This window comes from Microchirus variegatus (genome assembly GCF_963457635.1).
Source record: "Microchirus variegatus genome assembly, chromosome: 19".
Taxonomy (NCBI): Eukaryota; Metazoa; Chordata; class Actinopteri; order Pleuronectiformes; family Soleidae; genus Microchirus; species Microchirus variegatus.
In genome coordinates this window covers 14,910,098-14,933,505 of record NC_139820.1, presented here as the reverse complement: position 1 = coordinate 14,933,505, position 23,408 = coordinate 14,910,098, and the positions used below count along the sequence as shown (strand labels likewise).

The 23,408-nt window shown below is 40.7% G+C and overlaps 2 protein-coding genes across 2 annotated transcripts in view; one reads left to right on the top strand and one right to left on the bottom strand.

Annotated features, from left to right (window-relative positions):
* Window positions 1-5,277, top strand: part of rhobtb3 (Rho related BTB domain containing 3) — a gene marked incomplete at both ends in the record, with an annotated part of 54,153 nt that extends 48,876 nt beyond the window's left edge. The window contains 2 exons of the mRNA XM_083906067.1: window positions 1,286-1,382; window positions 5,159-5,277. Coding sequence (XP_083762193.1) covers window positions 1,286-1,382; window positions 5,159-5,277 — 216 coding nt within the window. The remainder of the gene's footprint in view (window positions 1-1,285; window positions 1,383-5,158) is intronic.
* Window positions 4,950-22,884, bottom strand: glrx (glutaredoxin (thioltransferase)). The gene is made up of 3 exons (XM_083906481.1): window positions 22,657-22,884; window positions 18,896-19,028; window positions 4,950-5,299 (listed from the first exon to the last, which is right to left on the bottom strand). The coding sequence occupies exons 1-2, from the start codon at window positions 22,861-22,863 to the stop codon at window positions 18,915-18,917; spliced, it is 321 nt and encodes a 106-aa protein (XP_083762607.1). The 5' UTR covers window positions 22,864-22,884; the 3' UTR covers window positions 4,950-5,299; window positions 18,896-18,914.
* Window positions 22,885-23,408: the final 524 nt, after the last annotated feature.

Here is a 23,408-nt window from a genome sequence, read left to right as displayed (position 1 = left end):
GCCGGGTTTGCTACAAACACCATGTCATATCCTGTGTCGCACCGAGCGCGAGCGTGCACATTTGACAAAATCTCTTACTTTAATGTCATGTATTATGATGTTACCACAGCAGTGTGTCTCACGGACACAGATACCTGGTACAGGGAGGACGATACGTTCACATGTGCTGATATTTCAGCCAGGTCTTTCTGTTTACATTTACGAGTTAACTGTGCTAACACATGAGATACAGAAGAGGACAGGAGGACAAAGAGAGACACAACACAGAGGAAACACTGAGCCGTTGATTGTGACTCACCCATGGATGTGTCATCATTGTTGTTAGATATCCCATAATACTTATAAAACGAGCGTTAGACATTAGACACACACCAGGGTTGTGTATTTGATTGTTTGTTTTGTTTTGCTATAGTTGTGTTGTAATAGCTTTATTTATTGTCATTTTCTGTAATACTCTCATATATCATTGACACATTTCTAGTATTTTACGATCAAATTTCCAGAACAAACAAAAAACCTACTAAATGTTACATACTGGACCTTTAATTGACTCCCTGGTCGCTCTATAACTCAGCAGAAAGAAAACTCACCAAATTAAGCCACATTTGTTGTTTCCAATGTCTTTAAGGTAATGTAATATGGAGCATCAATTCTTGTCCCGCTCCTATTCATCTCATTTTGAGTCTTGCGGCTTCTTTTGTGCTCAGGCGACTTCATCAAAGACTGTGAGGGTTCAGACCTTAAAGCAGGGTTATTCAACTAACATTTCTGGAGGGCCAGCATTTGCGCATAGTGCAAAAAGGTCACAGTTACAGTACCACCAACATTTGGGTATAACAGTCACAATTGGCTCTTACAAAATTAGAGGTAACAATATAAACAACATTAAGGTGCAATGTCCACAATAGGCTATTTTTTAGCAGTACCAATAATATTCAGGTACAATTGCTACAGTTGGCTTGTAGTGCAACATATTCTAGTACATACATGGGCTGCCTACAATTACAGCTGTACTAGTATTTGCCAAAAAGGGACGCAAAGTATCGCAAAGAGTCAGAAATAGGCGAAGCTACTTTATTTTTGGCTTTTTAATAATACAGTCATTATTTATTCGTTAATGGGCCGCGGGCCGGTCCAAATTGCTTGAAGGGCCGGATCTGGCCCCCGGGCCTTAAGTTGAATAGCCTTGCCTTAAGGTTCAGGGGTCTCTGTCATTGTGATTGATTTAATGTTAGTGTCAGTGAAACTATCTAATGTCTCCTAATCTGTTATATTTGACTGTTAGTGCCACAATGCTGAGCAGCTGTACGTCTGGCTCCTGCACTTCATTGCTAACAACTACCTAATCTTCAGCCACAAACCCGACTTCCTGGAGCTGTCAGGTCAGTATGGGATGTTGTAAATGAAGCCTGTGAAAGTTGTGATTATGCAAAGTTAAACTGCTATATTGATTGATCACATAATGAAACTGTTCCTGCTGTTTCCATCGTTCATTACAGGGTTTCAGACTTTATTTCAGAAATAATTAGAAGTGGCTCCAGGCTGTTCAACATAGCATGAGTAGTAGGTCTGCTGCTTCACTCTTTGATAGATGTTAATGAATAACAGGCTGCACAGTGTCCACTAATGAAATGGGAGTTAAAGCACAACGTCGCTTGTCCCTTTTTCTCCACAGAGCTATTTATTTACATATTTATTTTACCATCCATCATCTATTGCTTTATCTATGGAATTAAATTTGTGTTGGTATTATCAAACAACAAACAACACAACAAAAATGAACCACAAAATCAAATACACAATTCAAAGCTGGGGCTTCAGAAGACATTTATAAGAACCAGTTGAACACTGATGTGCTCAATGTAAAACACTATGATGAATGGAAAACACTTCTCCATTGATCATAATGACTTAGGCCTTGTTTTGTTTAGTGTTACACTTACTACAGACAGTACATACATAAGTGTAGAGACTAAGCCAAATACTTGAAGTCTCTCGGGGGTTGCTAGACAAGCACCTGCCTGACGCGCTTAACTTTATCCTTGTGTACTTGTGTACGGAAATGAAACAGTCTTCATGGCTTATATTTCGGTATATTTATTGCAGCTCACCGTGATAATCCATTTATCCACTGTTCACATTTGTTCACTTGTATTCATTCACATTATACCACGAGTCCACGACAGCAACAACGCGCAACAAAGCAAAGTTAAGTGGAGCGAAGCGAAGCGGTCAAAAACTGTGTGTGCTCCCCTTCGTCCAGCAACACCAGTTACCTGAACGGCAGTTCCCACCTATATTACATGACCCACAGTTACCTCATTATGCCACCTAGTGGCCATAAAAAGCTAAACAGGGAAGAGGCCAAATGGCTCCTACAATAAGTGTGTAAAATATTTTTGAATATTGTTTTTATAGGCCCTGTGAGGGTGTGACCACGCCGATCGCCCTATGTCAGCTGAGATAGGCACAACTGGAGGATGGGATAGGAGGGTGAAGTGGTAGATAATGGATGGATGGTTTTTATACTCACAACACTCAAATACATGGTAACAAATATATTTTATGTTTCCCACAAAAACAATATACACAGTGTACAGCCCAACCAACATAAAGTTGCACATACAGTGGTCTACATACAAAACAACAGAAGAAATACTGTACAGTTACAGAAAAAAAACAGCACCTCCTCCACATCACAAAAAATGTCTTCCCTGGCCAAGCAACAGGGAAATATCGCAGAGCATGGCGATGCCAGCCATGAATAGCATCAACTGCTATATCTCCACATGCGTCTTCCATAGCTTATGGTTAAGGGGTATACGCTTTTGTGAATTTCAGTCATACACTTTCCATCTCCAGGCAGAAAAAATCCTCAGTAGGATTGAGAAATGGAGAATATGGAGCGTGGGTGGTCAGTGAAGCAGTTATGAGCCAGAGCAGCCCGGTGGAAACTTACGTTGTCCCAAATGACAACGTACCTGAGCTGCTCTGGGCCAAATCATCTATCTGATCTGCTGGGATGAGTGTGATGTGTAGGGTGTCCAAGGAATGTGATCAGATGGGCAGTGTTGTAGGGACCAAGGGTAGCATGGTGATGGATGATGCTGTGGTGGGTAATCGCTGCACACATTGTGATGTTCCCTCCACACTGGCCAGGGACTTCAACAATGGCTGGCCTATGATATTCCTTCCCCTCCTTCGTCTTTTTGTGAGGTTAAATCCAACCTCATCAATGAAGAACGGGTGCTCCACTGCAGCACCTCTAGCTCAAGGACTCTGAAACACACATGACAATATCAGAAATAGACATGGAGTGGTCACTATTGTCATGATTACAATACTGAAATATGTATATTTTATAGACTGTTGAGTGTATACATCAAGTGTGGGATTGTATAGGACTTACTTGCACATAGTTACAGTGGTATGCAAAAGTTTGGGCACCCCTGTAAATGTTCATGATTTTCCTTTATAAATCATTGGTTGTTTGGATAAGAAATGTCAGTTAAATATATCATATAGGAGACAAACACAGTGATATTTGAGAAGTGAAATAAAGTTTTTATGATTTACAGAAAGTGTGCAAGAATTATTTGAACAAAATTAGGGATGTGCATACATTTAGGCACCCTTGTCATTACATTGATTTTAATACCTTTAGCACTAATTATTGGAACTCAAAATTGGTTTGGTAACCTCAGTGACCCTTGACCTCCATACACAGGTGAATCCAATCATGAGAAAGGGTATTTAAGGAGGCCAATTGTAAGTGTTTCTCCTCTTTGCATCTTCTCTGAAGAGTGGCAACATGGGAGCCTCAAAACAACTCTCAAATGACCTGAAAACAATGATTGTTCAACATCATGGTTTAGGGGAAGGATACAGAAAGCTATCTCAGAGATTTAAGCTCTCAGTTTCAACTGTGAGGAACATTGTGAGGAATTGGAAGACCACAGGCACAGTTCTAGTTAAGGCCCAGAGTGGCAGACAAAGAAAAATCTCAGATAAGCAGAGGGTAAGGATGGTGAGAACAGTCACAGTCAACTACTGTACTCATTGGGTACTGTATTGATATGCAGTACTGCAGTTTTTTACCTGTTCTCATTTCGTGAAGTCCCGATGATGGATGCTACAGTGTACCTGCTCAAATTTGGCTGTACTCTTTGCCCAGCTTACCGCATTGTTAGACCATGGTTGACCACATGGTCAACCAAAGTAGCTCAGATCTCATCAGAGATTACGGTCCTTGGACTTCCTCGTCTTCCTCGTACTCTCACTCCTCTGGCTCTGTTTCCAATGTTGGCATCAACTGCTCCAAAACACTGTTGCCCTTTTATGCTAACGCTCTGATTGCAGATTGTAAACCTGTGTGACAGGTGTTTTCCCATGTGATGAGTCAGTTTGCATAGTAGGGAAATTAACTTTAGAATTTTGAATGACAGTGTGTTCCTTGTGAAAACAAGAGATTTTCTTCATGAAAATTGTGCCAAATGCAGAGAATTGTGTGTAGTTTTTTGAAAAAAGTGTGTTTTAGAACTGCAATTTGAGTGTAAAGCAGGAATTGTGCTTGTAGTTTAGCAGAGTTGGTTCAGGGGGTTGGTGCATGAGTTACCTGTTGTGGTCATTGTGTCTCAAGTACCAGTATTTGTGTGTAAACAGTTGAGAAAAACTGATTGATTGATTATTTTCTTGATTGATCAAAATTTCATTTTTCAAATAATAATTGTTCCCCAAACCTCAAAATCACGATGTTAATATAAATATTAATAAAATATAAATATAAATAAATAAATATCTTGTTTTGTTCACAAACCAAAATGATTCAGTGAATATTTAATGATTACCTTGTTCTGTGGAGCAAAGAAACAAATGAAAACAAATGACCAGATACTGGTTGATTTAGTTACACTGTAACAGAGCAGCAGGATCATTGTAAAGATTGACAGCAACATTTTATTGTCATCATACACATACACACAGACATTTATTGAAGGTAATTGGACGGGTCATGAGAAGTCAAATGTGAAGTCAAAGGCCAGATTAAGGACTTGGAACGATCGATGTTGCTTGTTAGTTGTTTTCATAGCAAATGTCCAAGGTTCGAGGGCTTGATTATGCAGCACGATAATTACTGATACTGTTGTGTGTATTGCAGAGGAGGAGCGTGAGCAGGTGGAGAGGCTCCGCTGGCCATCAAGAGGCTACCTGCAGGAACTCAGTGAGTATCAGCAGCGGCGGCGCAAACTACGCAAGTCCCGCTGCATAGTCATGTGACCCCCACATGGAGGCCAGAAGCCTGCGAAGAAGAGAACGGAATCAAGAGGAGAAGAAATAATGACAGAGACCACACTCATCAACAGGAGAAGCAGAAGAAAACATGCTTAAGAAGACTCCTTCACTGATAGGACAGCATCGTATGTACGGTATGTTCAAAAGTGACATATACCACTGTGACACGCCTCTCTGTCCTTGATAGACGGTGTGTGTGTGTGCGTGTGCGTCCTTCACATAGTGACTACTCCATCATGGGAAATACATAATGCCCGATCCTTGAATCCCAATGTGAATTTAAAATGACTGTCTGGCCACTGGCCAAAGCTTCAGAGACATTATTATATTTCTATTGGGTAGTACAAAATGGTGGATTACAAAGATGAACACTGACAAAATGGCTCCAAGTACAAAGACTGCACACCAGGATCACAGCTGACTGATCCACAGGTTGAAGGAGGTTTTGTTCTTCTCTACTTCAGAGACGATGACATCGCTGTCTCTCATGTTCGCTGGACATGGGACAACTCCATCTTGAATTAAACTCACAATGACACATGATGTGTCCCCTTAAGTCTCAAAATTATGCAGCATTTGTTATTCATTTTGTTAAGGGATATTCCAGTGTTGTTTTTCTTTTAAAGTGTAGATGTACAGTATGTGGTACTGACACATTGTCTGCAGAAACATGATTCGCCTAATTGAATCTTTGCCAGCTTAAGTCTGCAATATCTTAATCTCGCTGTTAGACAGCCTTTTTAAGACTGGAAACTGACAATTGTGTTGCTTTGTAAATCACTCACTCCCTCATCATAGTGCATAGAGAGAATCAGTGATTGATATCATTCTTCTAAAATAATTGTGGTTGAGATGAAGCAACAGTAGAGCAGCAGCTCCTAAAAACACATGAGACAAAGCAGCAAACCTAGTCACATGTATATAACATACAGTCCCTGACAAAAGCCTCGTCACTTATCCATTTTGTAGAAACAGCTTTTAATTAATTGACTGGTTTTAGAAATGGCCCTCCCAAATTATATTTAATATACTCAAATAAATTTGCTTCACTGAAGAAAGATTGATCATTTAATGAACACAGAAAGGTCTGATTTTGGCAAGACAAACGTTTTGTCGCCTACAGAGAGTAATTAAACAAATTAAAGAAAATTAAACAAATCATTTACTTCAAATACAAAAATATGTTGCATAACATCAGTGAATGAAGTAGTGGTGCTGTGAGATCCATATTTAATATCTTGTATGACTTCCATGAGCTTGAAGGACTGCATCCATGCGGTTTGACAATGATTCATACAATTTATTGATGAAGTCATCAGGAATAGCAAAGAAAGCAGTCTAACATGTTTACAAGGGTTTATCAAGATTCTTTGGTTTGGTCTTCCATGCTTCCTCTTTCATTGTACCCCAGACATGCTCCATGATGTTCATGTCTGGCGACTGGGCTGGTCAGTACTGGAGCACCTTCATCTTCTTTGCCTTGAGGACTTTTGATGTAGAGATGGAAGTATGCGATGGAGCACCATCCTGCTGCAAAATTTGACCCCTTTTATGGTTGGGAATGTAAGAGGTAGCTTATACTTCTTGATATTTTAGGCTATTGATATTGTCTTCCACCCTGCAAATCTTTTGCACACCACCATACTGGTTGTAACCCCAGACCAGGATTTTTCCACCACCAAACTTGACTGTTTTCTCTGTGAATCTCAGATCCATGTGGGCTCCAGTAGGTCTCCTGAAAGAAAACAGTTACGTTTGGTGGTGTGGGGTATAATGAAAGAGGAAGCATGGAAGATGAACCCAAAGAATCTTGATAAACTCTGGTAGACATGTTTTTAGACTGCTTTCTTTGCTATTCCTGATGACTTCATCAATAAATTGTATGAATCATTGTCAAACCGCATGGATGCAGTCCTTCAAGCTCATGGAAGTCATACAAGATATTAAATAGGGATCTCACAGCACCACTTCTTCATTCACTGATGTTGTGCATCACATTACTCTCTGTAGGCGACAAAACGTTTGTCTTGCCAAAATCAGACCTTTCTGTGTTCATTAAATGATCAATCTTTCTTCAGTGAAGCACATTTATTTTAGTATACTAAATATCATTTGGGAGGGCCATTTCTAAAACCAGTGGATTAATCAAAAGTCAGTTTATAAGCTGTTGTTTCTACAAAATGGATGGTATCAAGACTTTTGTCAGGGACTGTATGAGGATATCGCAGACTTAAACAGACTGGAACGAACTGCCACTAAGGTCTAATCATCCTGAGGGACTCTTGTTTGAATATACACGGAACAGAGATGTGATCAGTGTACCTCGTCAGAGACATCACATTTGACTGCTAATAACTGCAAATGATGGTTGCAGTTATTGACAGGATCACAACACTAAAATGATCATAATCAACGTATATATCCTGAGGGATATATATATATATATATATATATATATATATATATTTATATATATATATACACATAAACACATATATATGTGTGTGTGTATATGTGTATCTGCAATAACAGGTCAATCTGTGTCACACAACCACGCAAACCAGCCTTTTTGTAGCATTGACATGAGTGCATGTGTGATTAGTGTGATTAGCTTCGCACATCAGTACTAGAAACACTTATTAGTCTAATGAATGACTCGTATTCATGTACAATGGTGGCTGACTAATGAGTCAAAGGCCTGAGTTCAGACCTGGTATTAACATCCGTCCTAAGTGATCCGATCACATGTGGACAGCTATCAGTACACCTGTGGGTTAGGGTTAGACTCCTGTGATTGAATCTGGATCATGTCTGAGCAAAATGATGTTTTTAACGACTCCCATGTTACAGATGTGTGTGATGTCGTCCTCTCTGCGTCTGCATGTCTACAAGGGTGGACTGAAAAGTTCATAGGCTGACCATGATGCAATGATCCAATTTGACCAAATGTGGATTATTTTTCAACATAGTCTCCCCTGCGGTCTACATACTGTACTTCTTCCATTAGTGTTGCAGCAATGCTAACAGCATTGGAGATCTGATTAACAGTCAAACATTTGTCATCCATCACACTGTGGTGAACACCATCAATGTTTTCTTGGGTGGTGACTGACAGGACATCTTCCTATCCATCTTGAATTCACCTACCCTCTACTGCACAGGTGATAAAGCTGGATTATCAACTCCTAATGTAGCAACCATAGCATGCATCTCCTTGGGGGCTAACTCCTTTTTCTGCAGATGTTTGATAAACCCATGCTGCCACATTTTGTCCATGTTCACAAAGTACTAATCTAACTAAGTCCTTAATTAGCTATGAAATGTGGATTCATCTGGAAGTAAACAATGCAGTTAGCATCACAAAAGGTTGAATTTAATGCATGCTAAGTTTCACTGCTCTGGCATTACTCCTTCTTAGTCAGCCTATGATCTTTGTTTTAGCCCACCCTCGTATGTGAGTGACAGGGAGAAAAAGTCAGGAGAAGCTCAAATCAAGTAAAGCTCTTCTCACACTGCTGTACCATAACATTTCAACCTGTAGAAGAATAAATCTTATGGTGATCAGTATTCATTATGTGTTGACTAAATCAGAAAATGCTGTGTAATGGCTGCGGGTCAAATGACCCCAGGGGAGGAGGCAGGCTCTAATTCGTCCCAAGGACAGATTGTGTTCATGCAGTTTAGGAATGTGTCCACGTGTGTCCCAAAACCAATTTTGAATGTGGTTTCTGTGATCAGATCTGAGGATGCATTAAGGATGGATTGGGAGCATTCAGTCTTGAACATAGCACGATCTGAACTTGATGGGATCACTCAAGATGGTTGTGAATACAGGACTGAACAGGGTCAGCAGGTGGCACATGATAACCTGGATGTCAAAACCAACAAGGGGTCTCCTTGTAAAACCAGCACTGTGTTTTGATCTGATAAAGAAGGTTGGATATTGGCTGTGACACATTGACCTGCAATAAAGAAGCATGCTGGTGCTGGTGCTGACACTGTGAATATTAGCCACACAGAAAAAACAACTGGAGCCCATTTTTCCATGTTTTAACTACGTTGAATTGTCTCTGGGCCGGGACTCATGAGTAACATGGTTGGACAGAAGATGGTACACGAAAACCACTATGCCTCATTGTTAGAACACAATATTTATTTCAATCTTTTGTTGAGAGGCTATATATGTAATCATAATGAGATTATGATTTATTGGTGCTGCACTTATTTTTGTACACTCTATATGGGCATTTATCTCTTTTGTTTGTTTGTTTTATTTTATTTATTTGGAGCAGACATGTCATGCTATTTCACAGTCCAGTGTTTCTGTGGTAATGCCTTTAAAGGGATTGAGTAATCAGTAATTCATAATGATCAATAATAGTAAAAAAAAGTGGAGAAGAATGTAGATTCATGTTCATCCAGTGTTTGCAGCAGGCTTGGAAAAGACTTAAAACAATTTCAAGTCTATACGTGACTGAATCATTAAAATAATAGTTAAGGTTTTCTGAAGTCTGGTTATATGAGGTACTGACACGTCATCAGAGCTGTGTATGCTCTGATGACACAAGGAAGGAAAAAAAATGTACACTTGACCTTTACACAGCCTTCTCTGACTGGAACGTTTGGAAACCACTCACTCTCTTACACCAAAGTTTAAAAGAAGGAAGTTCAGAATGTGTCCTTTTGCAACATTGGTAGTTGCATTTACCTAACCTACGCAAACCTACCAATTCATGCTGCTCCTGTGATCCCATGAGCTACAAACATGACAGACTTTGGTGTGGGAGGGTGACTTCACTTTCCAGTTGTTGTTGTTTTATTTTGGTGAGCCCATTGTTAAGTTGCTAAAATCTATTTTTCTTGTGTCTCCACTGGGAGACAGTTTTTCACTGAGCAACATGATGTAATTGCTACTGCAACACAACAATCAAAGTGTGTAGTGTATTAAAAGGCCTCGAGGAAGAGCAGCTGAAACAGTGGACTGTGAAACAAAGTGTTTCTCCATGCTGCTTCCACAGTCTGCATGTGGATACACATGGAGCTCATGTGAGCCAGTGTTGTACAGACTGTAGATAACATGACGTCTGACTTTAAATAAAGAAACGTTTTAGAATTAATCTACCACAGACTCCACCGCTGTTTGAACGTTAGGGTTTGAAACTAACTGCTATTTTTATCATCAAATCATTTGTCAATTAGTTTCTTGATTAACACTCTGTCCATAAAATGACAGAACATTTTGAAAAATGGTGACCAATGATGACATTTTCAAATTTCCTGTTTTATTGACAAATCAACAATTCAGTCTTAATGATTTCTTTGTTGTATGGAACAAAGAAACCAGAAAGTATTCACAAAGAAGCTGAACATAATCTGACAACTTGTTTTAAGTATAAAAAACAACAACAACATTAATCAGTAAGTTTTGTTTAGAAATCAATAAATAATCAGTTAATACAGGGACAGGTGTGCAGGTGTATGTGTTTGTTCCATCTGACGATGGGAAGCTTTGTTGTTTGCAGAGGATTAAGTCAAATCCTGTGTGGAAACACCTGCATTTCTTTTGTTTCTCTGCCAATTATTCTCTATAAAATCAACCACCTGTACTGTATTTACCAGAGATGGGGGACTCGGGTCTAGTGACTTGACTCGAGTCAGACTTAAGTCGTCAGATTGACTTGTGACTTGCTTGATCAACAGTGAGAAAAAACTTGACTTGGGGTCAATTCCAATTCCTATCTTAACCCTCAGTCTTAACCCTCAAGCTCAACCCTTATCTTAACTGGCCCTCAAAACCAAGTGTTGAGGGTTATTTTGTCACTTAGAAATGGGACACCCCTTAAATGCAGATACGTCTTCAGACAGTGGGGGGCAGAAAAACGTGAAAGCTGCGTCCAGTCTGTCAACTCCAAAGAAGAAGAAGAACACATTGGTTTCCATCATTTTTATATCTCTATTTACAAAGAAAATACTTCATTTGTATCGCACTCGCTTCGCTGCTTTTGACACCATCTTTCTTATGTGAAAACACGCAATGCATTCTGGGTAGCCCTTGCTCCCAAGGGTGGTCTCGGAAAATCTCAATATTGATACAGCCCTTAAACTCGCCCCTCAACTTAATTTTTCTGAGAACCGGGACAGCACTTGCACTAGCGTGAGCGCGCATTCTTGAGATTGAGGGTTAAGCAAGGAATTGGAATTCACCCTTAGACTTGCTATCCATGACTTGAGACTTGACTTAGACACGAAATGACTCGACAAGTCATTGCTGTTTTGGTTAATTGGTGAATAATAATAAAAATATATATTTTCGATTGGATGTGTCCTGTTGCATGTGGGCCAACCTGGCAACCGGTAATCTCTCTATTACGTGATGCGCCCGCCCATCTAAGAGTAGAGCGGCCGGGCTTTGAAAGACGAAAGGTGCAGGGATTAAAACTAACTTTTTTCACCACCGTCCCGGAAACGTCCCGAAAAAAGTTTTTACATTTTGAGTGGTTACTTACTGATAATATAATAAAAACACAATACATTATGTTGATAATAAATAATATATGTATTTCCAGACTAGATTTGTTGTGTTGTAGATGACAACCAACACACTCAGTCACAGAACTGTGGCCTACCGGACCTCATGCCACTACTACACCATTTAGTGACTGCATTTAGTGAGTTGTAGTCGTCATGAGAAGGGCCATGCATTGAGATTTGCATGAGGCTGTTTAGGGCTGTTAAAATTGCTCAAAAATTACGTTTGAAAAAGCACACATATTCGAATATCTGTATTTGCGCATGATATCAATGATACGCGCATCTGGTGTGCGCTGCATCTGCTGCATCTGGAGGCTTTAAATCAGCCAGACTGTCAGGTGATGACAGCAAGACGTCAATAACAGGACAAACTAATACAACCAGACATAACTACTTGTAGATGTAGTTAACGCAAACCCATTATAACGGCAAAATAAAAATACGTCAATATTTTTAACGCGCGATTAACGCTCTTTTTGGCCGAGCAAACATTGTAGTTTTTTTCACATGCTGTTGCAGCAACTGGTAACGTTAGAACAACTACAACATCACACCGGATCTAGATAGACCGGAAACAAAGCAACAGATACGCTGCGCGAGCCGGTCAAAGAGTAGTCGGCTTTAAAATTACGTTTTGAGCGGATGGCGAGCGCTGTGTGCTTCTCCACTAGCTCCTTCAGCTCGAATTAGCGTGTTACGGCAACAACACATTAACACACACGCACGCACGCACGCACGCACGCACGCACGCACGCACGCACGCACGCACGCACGCACGCACGCACGCACGCACGCACGCAGAAAGGTCTGATTTTGGCAAGACAAACGTTTTGTCGCCTACAGAGAGTAATTAAACAAATTAAAGAAAATTAAACAAATCATTTACTTCAAATACAAAAATATGTTGCATAACATCAGTGAATGAAGTAGTGGTGCTGTGAGATCCATATTTAATATCTTGTATGACTTCCATGAGCTTGAAGGACTGCATCCATGCGGTTTGACAATGATTCATACAATTTATTGATGAAGTCATCAGGAATAGCAAAGAAAGCAGTCTAACATGTTTACAAGGGTTTATCAAGATTCTTTGGTTTGGTCTTCCATGCTTCCTCTTTCATTGTACCCCAGACATGCTCCATGATGTTCATGTCTGGCGACTGGGCTGGTCAGTACTGGAGCACCTTCATCTTCTTTGCCTTGAGGACTTTTGATGTAGAGATGGAAGTATGCGATGGAGCACCATCCTGCTGCAAAATTTGACCCCTTTTATGGTTGGGAATGTAAGAGGTAGCTTATACTTCTTGATATTTTAGGCTATTGATATTGTCTTCCACCCTGCAAATCTTTTGCACACCACCATACTGGTTGTAACCCCAGACCAGGATTTTTCCACCACCAAACTTGACTGTTTTCTCTGTGAATCTCAGATCCATGTGGGCTCCAGTAGGTCTCCTGAAAGAAAACAGTTACGTTTGGTGGTGTGGGGTATAATGAAAGAGGAAGCATGGAAGATGAACCCAAAGAATCTTGATAAACTCTGGTAGACATGTTTTTAGACTGCTTTCTTTGCTATTCCTGATGACTTCATCAATAAATTGTATGAATCATTGTCAAACCGCATGGATGCAGTCCTTCAAGCTCATGGAAGTCATACAAGATATTAAATAGGGATCTCACAGCACCACTTCTTCATTCACTGATGTTGTGCATCACATTACTCTCTGTAGGCGACAAAACGTTTGTCTTGCCAAAATCAGACCTTTCTGTGTTCATTAAATGATCAATCTTTCTTCAGTGAAGCACATTTATTTTAGTATACTAAATATCATTTGGGAGGGCCATTTCTAAAACCAGTGGATTAATCAAAAGTCAGTTTATAAGCTGTTGTTTCTACAAAATGGATGGTATCAAGACTTTTGTCAGGGACTGTATGAGGATATCGCAGACTTAAACAGACTGGAACGAACTGCCACTAAGGTCTAATCATCCTGAGGGACTCTTGTTTGAATATACACGGAACAGAGATGTGATCAGTGTACCTCGTCAGAGACATCACATTTGACTGCTAATAACTGCAAATGATGGTTGCAGTTATTGACAGGATCACAACACTAAAATGATCATAATCAACGTATATATCCTGAGGGATATATATATATATATATATATATATATATATATTTATATATATATATACACATAAACACATATATATGTGTGTGTGTATATGTGTATCTGCAATAACAGGTCAATCTGTGTCACACAACCACGCAAACCAGCCTTTTTGTAGCATTGACATGAGTGCATGTGTGATTAGTGTGATTAGCTTCGCACATCAGTACTAGAAACACTTATTAGTCTAATGAATGACTCGTATTCATGTACAATGGTGGCTGACTAATGAGTCAAAGGCCTGAGTTCAGACCTGGTATTAACATCCGTCCTAAGTGATCCGATCACATGTGGACAGCTATCAGTACACCTGTGGGTTAGGGTTAGACTCCTGTGATTGAATCTGGATCATGTCTGAGCAAAATGATGTTTTTAACGACTCCCATGTTACAGATGTGTGTGATGTCGTCCTCTCTGCGTCTGCATGTCTACAAGGGTGGACTGAAAAGTTCATAGGCTGACCATGATGCAATGATCCAATTTGACCAAATGTGGATTATTTTTCAACATAGTCTCCCCTGCGGTCTACATACTGTACTTCTTCCATTAGTGTTGCAGCAATGCTAACAGCATTGGAGATCTGATTAACAGTCAAACATTTGTCATCCATCACACTGTGGTGAACACCATCAATGTTTTCTTGGGTGGTGACTGACAGGACATCTTCCTATCCATCTTGAATTCACCTACCCTCTACTGCACAGGTGATAAAGCTGGATTATCAACTCCTAATGTAGCAACCATAGCATGCATCTCCTTGGGGGCTAACTCCTTTTTCTGCAGATGTTTGATAAACCCATGCTGCCACATTTTGTCCATGTTCACAAAGTACTAATCTAACTAAGTCCTTAATTAGCTATGAAATGTGGATTCATCTGGAAGTAAACAATGCAGTTAGCATCACAAAAGGTTGAATTTAATGCATGCTAAGTTTCACTGCTCTGGCATTACTCCTTCTTAGTCAGCCTATGATCTTTGTTTTAGCCCACCCTCGTATGTGAGTGACAGGGAGAAAAAGTCAGGAGAAGCTCAAATCAAGTAAAGCTCTTCTCACACTGCTGTACCATAACATTTCAACCTGTAGAAGAATAAATCTTATGGTGATCAGTATTCATTATGTGTTGACTAAATCAGAAAATGCTGTGTAATGGCTGCGGGTCAAATGACCCCAGGGGAGGAGGCAGGCTCTAATTCGTCCCAAGGACAGATTGTGTTCATGCAGTTTAGGAATGTGTCCACGTGTGTCCCAAAACCAATTTTGAATGTGGTTTCTGTGATCAGATCTGAGGATGCATTAAGGATGGATTGGGAGCATTCAGTCTTGAACATAGCACGATCTGAACTTGATGGGATCACTCAAGATGGTTGTGAATACAGGACTGAACAGGGTCAGCAGGTGGCACATGATAACCTGGATGTCAAAACCAACAAGGGGTCTCCTTGTAAAACCAGCACTGTGTTTTGATCTGATAAAGAAGGTTGGATATTGGCTGTGACACATTGACCTGCAATAAAGAAGCATGCTGGTGCTTGTGCTGACACTGTGAATATTAGCCACACAGAAAAAACAACTGGAGCCCATTTTTCCATGTTTTAACTACGTTGAATTGTCTCTGGGCCGGGACTCATGAGTAACATGGTTGGACAGAAGATGGTACACGAAAACCACTATGCCTCATTGTTAGAACACAATATTTATTTCAATCTTTTGTTGAGAGGCTATATATGTAATCATAATGAGATTATGATTTATTGGTGCTGCACTTATTTTTGTACACTCTATATGGGCATTTATCTCTTTTGTTTGTTTGTTTTATTTTATTTATTTGGAGCAGACATGTCATGCTATTTCACAGTCCAGTGTTTCTGTGGTAATGCCTTTAAAGGGATTGAGTAATCAGTAATTCATAATGATCAATAATAGTAAAAAAAAGTGGAGAAGAATGTAGATTCATGTTCATCCAGTGTTTGCAGCAGGCTTGGAAAAGACTTAAAACAATTTCAAGTCTATACGTGACTGAATCATTAAAATAATAGTTAAGGTTTTCTGAAGTCTGGTTATATGAGGTACTGACACGTCATCAGAGCTGTGTATGCTCTGATGACACAAGGAAGGAAAAAAAATGTACACTTGACCTTTACACAGCCTTCTCTGACTGGAACGTTTGGAAACCACTCACTCTCTTACACCAAAGTTTAAAAGAAGGAAGTTCAGAATGTGTCCTTTTGCAACATTGGTAGTTGCATTTACCTAACCTACGCAAACCTACCAATTCATGCTGCTCCTGTGATCCCATGAGCTACAAACATGACAGACTTTGGTGTGGGAGGGTGACTTCACTTTCCAGTTGTTGTTGTTTTATTTTGGTGAGCCCATTGTTAAGTTGCTAAAATCTATTTTTCTTGTGTCTCCACTGGGAGACAGTTTTTCACTGAGCAACATGATGTAATTGCTACTGCAACACAACAATCAAAGTGTGTAGTGTATTAAAAGGCCTCGAGGAAGAGCAGCTGAAACAGTGGACTGTGAAACAAAGTGTTTCTCCATGCTGCTTCCACAGTCTGCATGTGGATACACATGGAGCTCATGTGAGCCAGTGTTGTACAGACTGTAGATAACATGACGTCTGACTTTAAATAAAGAAACGTTTTAGAATTAATCTACCACAGACTCCACCGCTGTTTGAACGTTAGGGTTTGAAACTAACTGCTATTTTTATCATCAAATCATTTGTCAATTAGTTTCTTGATTAACACTCTGTCCATAAAATGACAGAACATTTTGAAAAATGGTGACCAATGATGACATTTTCAAATTTCCTGTTTTATTGACAAATCAACAATTCAGTCTTAATGATTTCTTTGTTGTATGGAACAAAGAAACCAGAAAGTATTCACAAAGAAGCTGAACATAATCTGACAACTTGTTTTAAGTATAAAAAACAACAACAACATTAATCAGTAAGTTTTGTTTAGAAATCAATAAATAATCAGTTAATACAGGGACAGGTGTGCAGGTGTATGTGTTTGTTCCATCTGACGATGGGAAGCTTTGTTGTTTGCAGAGGATTAAGTCAAATCCTGTGTGGAAACACCTGCATTTCTTTTGTTTCTCTGCCAATTATTCTCTATAAAATCAACCACCTGTACTGTATTTACCAGAGATGGGGGACTCGGGTCTAGTGACTTGACTCGAGTCAGACTTAAGTCGTCAGATTGACTTGTGACTTGCTTGATCAACAGTGAGAAAAAACTTGACTTGGGGTCAATTCCAATTCCTATCTTAACCCTCAGTCTTAACCCTCAAGCTCAACCCTTATCTTAACTGGCCCTCAAAACCAAGTGTTGAGGGTTATTTTGTCACTTAGAAATGGGACACCCCTTAAATGCAGATACGTCTTCAGACAGTGGGGGGCAGAAAAACGTGAAAGCTGCGTCCAGTCTGTCAACTCCAAAGAAGAAGAAGAACACATTGGTTTCCATCATTTTTATATCTCTATTTACAAAGAAAATACTTCATTTGTATCGCACTCGCTTCGCTGCTTTTGACACCATCTTTCTTATGTGAAAACACGCAATGCATTCTGGGTAGCCCTTGCTCCCAAGGGTGGTCTCGGAAAATCTCAATATTGATACAGCCCTTAAACTCGCCCCTCAACTTAATTTTTCTGAGAACCGGGACAGCACTTGCACTAGCGTGAGCGCGCATTCTTGAGATTGAGGGTTAAGCAAGGAATTGGAATTCACCCTTAGACTTGCTATCCATGACTTGAGACTTGACTTAGACACGAAATGACTCGACAAGTCATTGCTGTTTTGGTTAATTGGTGAATAATAATAAAAATATATATTTTCGATTGGATGTGTCCTGTTGCATGTGGGCCAACCTGGCAACCGGTAATCTCTCTATTACGTGATGCGCCCGCCCATCTAAGAGTAGAGCGGCCGGGCTTTGAAAGACGAAAGGTGCAGGGATTAAAACTAACTTTTTTCACCACCGTCCCGGAAACGTCCCGAAAAAAGTTTTTACATTTTGAGTGGTTACTTACTGATAATATAATAAAAACACAATACATTATGTTGATAATAAATAATATATGTATTTCCAGACTAGATTTGTTGTGTTGTAGATGACAACCAACACACTCAGTCACAGAACTGTGGCCTACCGGACCTCATGCCACTACTACACCATTTAGTGACTGCATTTAGTGAGTTGTAGTCGTCATGAGAAGGGCCATGCATTGAGATTTGCATGAGGCTGTTTAGGGCTGTTAAAATTGCTCAAAAATTACGTTTGAAAAAGCACACATATTCGAATATCTGTATTTGCGCATGATATCAATGATACGCGCATCTGGTGTGCGCTGCATCTGCTGCATCTGGAGGCTTTAAATCAGCCAGACTGTCAGGTGATGACAGCAAGACGTCAATAACAGGACAAACTAATACAACCAGACATAACTACTTGTAGATGTAGTTAACGCAAACCCATTATAACGGCAAAATAAAAATACGTCAATATTTTTAACGCGCGATTAACGCTCTTTTTGGCCGAGCAAACATTGTAGTTTTTTTCACATGCTGTTGCAGCAACTGGTAACGTTAGAACAACTACAACATCACACCGGATCTAGATAGACCGGAAACAAAGCAACAGATACGCTGCGCGAGCCGGTCAAAGAGTAGTCGGCTTTAAAATTACGTTTTGAGCGGATGGCGAGCGCTGTGTGCTTCTCCACTAGCTCCTTCAGCTCGAATTAGCGTGTTACGGCAACAACACATTAACACACACGCACGCACGCACGCACGCACGCACGCACGCACGCACGCACGCACGCACGCACGCAGGTCACATGTCTTTGACAGTATATGAGTGTGTGTTGAGGTCCTGTACCTGGACAGGTTGGAGCAGGTCACTGCAGTGCTCCAATAGACTGCAGCCTGCTCTTCAGTTCACCACTCTTATGCAGCGCTGCCACATCACTGCCGCCTCCGATGCACTCCTCACCAATGAACACCCGAGGCACCTACGTTTCAAAGAAAGAAAGAAAGAAGGTTTCAGCTGCTCACTTTCATGTCCCCGATAGGCTTGAAAAATAGGATTCATATCACAAGATGAAAACATTCAACATATTTTTTTGCGAACACTAACAATGTAGCAACAGGTTTGCGTATGATCACAATTATCCTGACCCAACAGTAACAGTCAAAAACTATGATCACCATGAATCACAAGCTCCTGGAATGACTGGAAAGATACAGCGCCCCCTTGTGAAAAACAAACCACTAGGACAGAATGTTGGCAGTTCGACTCAAATTTAATATTTTCCCCATTCATGATTATCACAATCATGTTATTACGGGTCATTTTTTTTTTTACCATGAAATGCAATAAAATCGTACATTGTCCTATCAATATGTATGAACCCTTCAGATGTATAAGCTACTTAAGCTTAAGTGTGTATCAGACCAATGTTAACAATGAAACACTCATTTTTTCAGCAGCACCTAGATACTCCCAGTGGCATTGGCAGGTAGTGTCACCTCATTGGCAGTCCGTGACAGTCCCTGGCAGTCCGTGACAGCCTGTGGCAACTTCTGGCCTGTCCGTGGCATTTCCCGACACCTGCTCGGTGTTCAGAAACGCCTCCCTTGACTTGCTGCCAATAAGGGCGGGGCCACATTTCCTGGGAAAACCCATGTTTGTTGTTACGACAGTCACTTCCCCGATGGCTCATGGTGAATACAAAATAAAAGTATAAGGGAAAAATCAACTACTTGTTTATTTATTTTATTGTACAAAGGTTTGCATGATTTCTCTTTGTTTTGTACTTCTTAACATTATCTAAATATACATTAATATTTGTTCAATAGCGTAAATGTTAACATAAAATAGTGTACATAATTATTGTACTAATCTTATTCTTATATTTAATATTTCCCTGTGTTTATTTTATTCTTATCCTTTGTTACCTTAAGCAGCAACAGAGTGACAATGGACACTGACAGTGTTGGAAATATTACTAATACGAAATACAATTATGAAAATATTTTAAAGCTCACATAGAGTGGTCCTGTTGCACATATAGTTAGTTATATATCGTTTTATATAGTTATGGGGGTCTACTTACATACATTAACTTGTTTTTAATGGTCAAAAACCTCCTAGTTGCTGTAAACGAGCTGATAGAAATCCTCTTTTCTGAAGATGTTGCCCAGCCACGATATTTCAGACTCAACTCTCACCCCGGCTTCCCAGCTGTCTTGTGATTTCCCAGTACCCGGAAGTGACATATTGAGCACAACCGCTCTCAGAAGCACAGCTCCCCCCTCTGGAACGGTGGATGCACTGCTACCCATTATCAAAACATTGTTTTAACAATGTTTAAAAATAGTTTCGTCACGACTCCCCGCCTCAGCTTCTTTTCATCCTCCGATGTGGAAGAACTGTTGATCTGGTGTCATAAAGGATTTTATGTTTCTCCACTTCAACAATCAGTCTCTCGTCGTACATCATGACTCTCAGAGACTCACTGATTATTGACCGTTTACCTGGCAGCACAGGTCACAACGTAATGTTGATGTGAAGTTGTGACAGGCTATATGACCTGCGTATTGTGTTTTATTTTGAAAGGGGGGCGGAAATGTTTTACTTCGAGTCTGTGTCAGACTTCCTGGAAATATAAGAATAAGAATAGTACAATAATTATGTACACTAATATACGTTCACATTTACGCTATTGAACAGATATTAATGTATATTTAGATAATATTAAGAAGTACAAAACATAGAGAAATCATGCAAACCTTTGTACACTAAAATAAGTAAATAAGTTGAAATTGTTTTTTCGCTTATAATTTTATTTTGTATTCACCATGAGCCATCAGGGAAGTGACTGTCGTAACAACAAACACGGGTTTTCCCAGGTAATGTGGCCCCACCCTTATTGGCAGCGAGCCAAGGGAGGCGTTTCTGAACACCGAGCAGTTGTCGGGAAATGCCACTGACAGGCCAGAAGTTGCCACAGGCTGTCACGGACTGTCACGGACTGCCAGTGAGGTGACACTACCTGCCAATGCTTCTTCAGCCAGTAGTGATGGGATCGGCAGTTCAATTGAGAGAATCCATCCATCCATCCATTATCTACCTCCACCAGAGGGTCACGGGGGGTGCTGTGCCTATCTCAGCAGACATTGGGCGATAGGCGGGGTACGCCCTGGACAGTTCGCCAGTCCATCGCAGGGCCACATAGAGACAAACAACCATTCACTCACACACTCACACCTACGGTCAATTTAGTGACCAATTCACCTAATCCCCATACCGCATGTTTTTGGACTGTGGGAGGAAGCCGGAGAAAACCCACGCACACACGGGGAGACTCCTTGCAGAAAGGCCCTTGTTCCGAAGTTGTCCCAAACGGGGCTCGAACCCAGGAACCCGAGTCTTCTTGCTGCAAAGGCAAGAGTGCTAACCACTACACCAACCGTGGGCCCTTGAGAGAATCCGTTCATTAAAATGATTCGTTCAAAAGATTTGTTCACCGAATCGTTCAGTGCTTAGCAGGAGCCCAGTGCCCTGCTACGTGACTCACGTCCTCCCTGAGTGCAGTACGTTAGAGTATAGAGTGAGTAACAGCGTGAACGAGATTCATGTCCTCAGCTACAGTTCACCAGTTCTCTCTGTCTCAGTTCGTTCGCGAATCATGACTGAGTCAGTGATTGACAGCGCGAACGAATCACAGCAGCACGGCAGACACAGTTCTTCTTACTAGTCACTCCCATCCCGCTCGGCACACGTTGGCTGGCGTCGTTTGCCGAAGATTCACGAGTGAGTGACGGTGTCTGCGAGCGACTTCACGAGTGATTCACAGAACGCGGCAGTTCCACTCCCGGCCGCCACGATCGCTGCTGAGCTCAACTGAACTAAGAAGGGAAAGAATCAGTTCATGAAGTGATCCCAGTCTTCTTTCGAATGAATCATTCATGACTGACACAACACTATCAGCCTGATCATCAGACATTTCATATCCTTCCTGTAACTCCAGAGTGTCCAGGGACAAAGTAATATTATGCTGAAGCCTTTTTAGGCAACATAAGATTTCTACAACCAGGTCATGGGGGGCCCTTGATTTAGCATCTTTAACAGCATCACAACACATTCGCTCTGATTTAATGGATGATTATGGACATTGTTGAAGTTGTATGCCTCAATAACACAAACACTTCCTGTACATTTTATGAGAAGTCTGATTTGACATTCTGGAACATGAAGAAATATAACCTTTGTTTCTTGTCAATGGGATCGATTGCTTGTTAGAACTCTAATTAAGACTGTTAAGCTTTTTCACACACATGATGTCATGATGTTGTTCCTTTGGTTTGGTGTATGTGTGATGATCAAGTCAAAAGAGCCCGTTTTTGAGAGGGCTGTGTCTGCAGTATCAGAGACCGCAGTTTCAGGAGGCTACACTGTGTCACAGCGCCTCCAGTTGAACACGGAAGACAATGCGGTTCCGGCTGTTTATACCAGACACCACCAAAGACGAATTGGAATTGAAGTACAGCACTAAATACTGACTAACTGATTGATTGATCGATTGATAAATGTGTTCCGTGACCGTAGACACACGCAGAGACAGAGAGAACGTTTACCGTGCGGCCTCCGGTCAGTTCCAGAAAGTAGTCCTGAAGGCTGCTCATGTCGCTGCGTGCACTGATGTCAATGCACTCCAGATGTCCCGGTTTGAACTGATATTTGGAGAAAACGTCTTGAGCCGTGACGCAGTAGGGACAGCGAGGCTTCACGAACAGCACCACTTTGTCTCCTTTGATTTTAGCCTCAACAAACTGCTGCGCCATGTTTGCTTCTCAGTCGGTGACGTGAAGAGAGAGTCAGTGAACGAATCAATGAGAGAGCACAAAGACGAGCCGCTCTGTGTGTGTGTGTGTGTGTGTGTGTGTGTATGTGTGTGTGTGTGTGTGTGCGCGTGCTTCTTAAAAGGACAGTACATACCACCACATGTCAGCCAGAGCTCTGAAATCGCGCCACGATTATTTGTATAATGGTTAATATGTCGATTAATCGAAATGATCAAATGTCTTGTTTTTGTCCACTAACCAACATTCATCAGTTTGAAAGATGTATTTGTTATGTGGAGCAAATAAACCCGTACAAAACCCCCACTGGGATGCAAAATTAATCTATTACTAAAAAAGTATGAAGTCGGGGCCACACCAAATGGATGTGATCGGAGTTTAAGACGTGATGTTTCAAACTGACCAGACCATGTTGAATATTTCATAGAGGAGCTGATTAATGATAGACAACTCAATCCTAACTATTTTATTAATCAGTGTGTGTGCTTTAATTTCAGCTTCATAAATGTGAACATATCCTGGTGTCT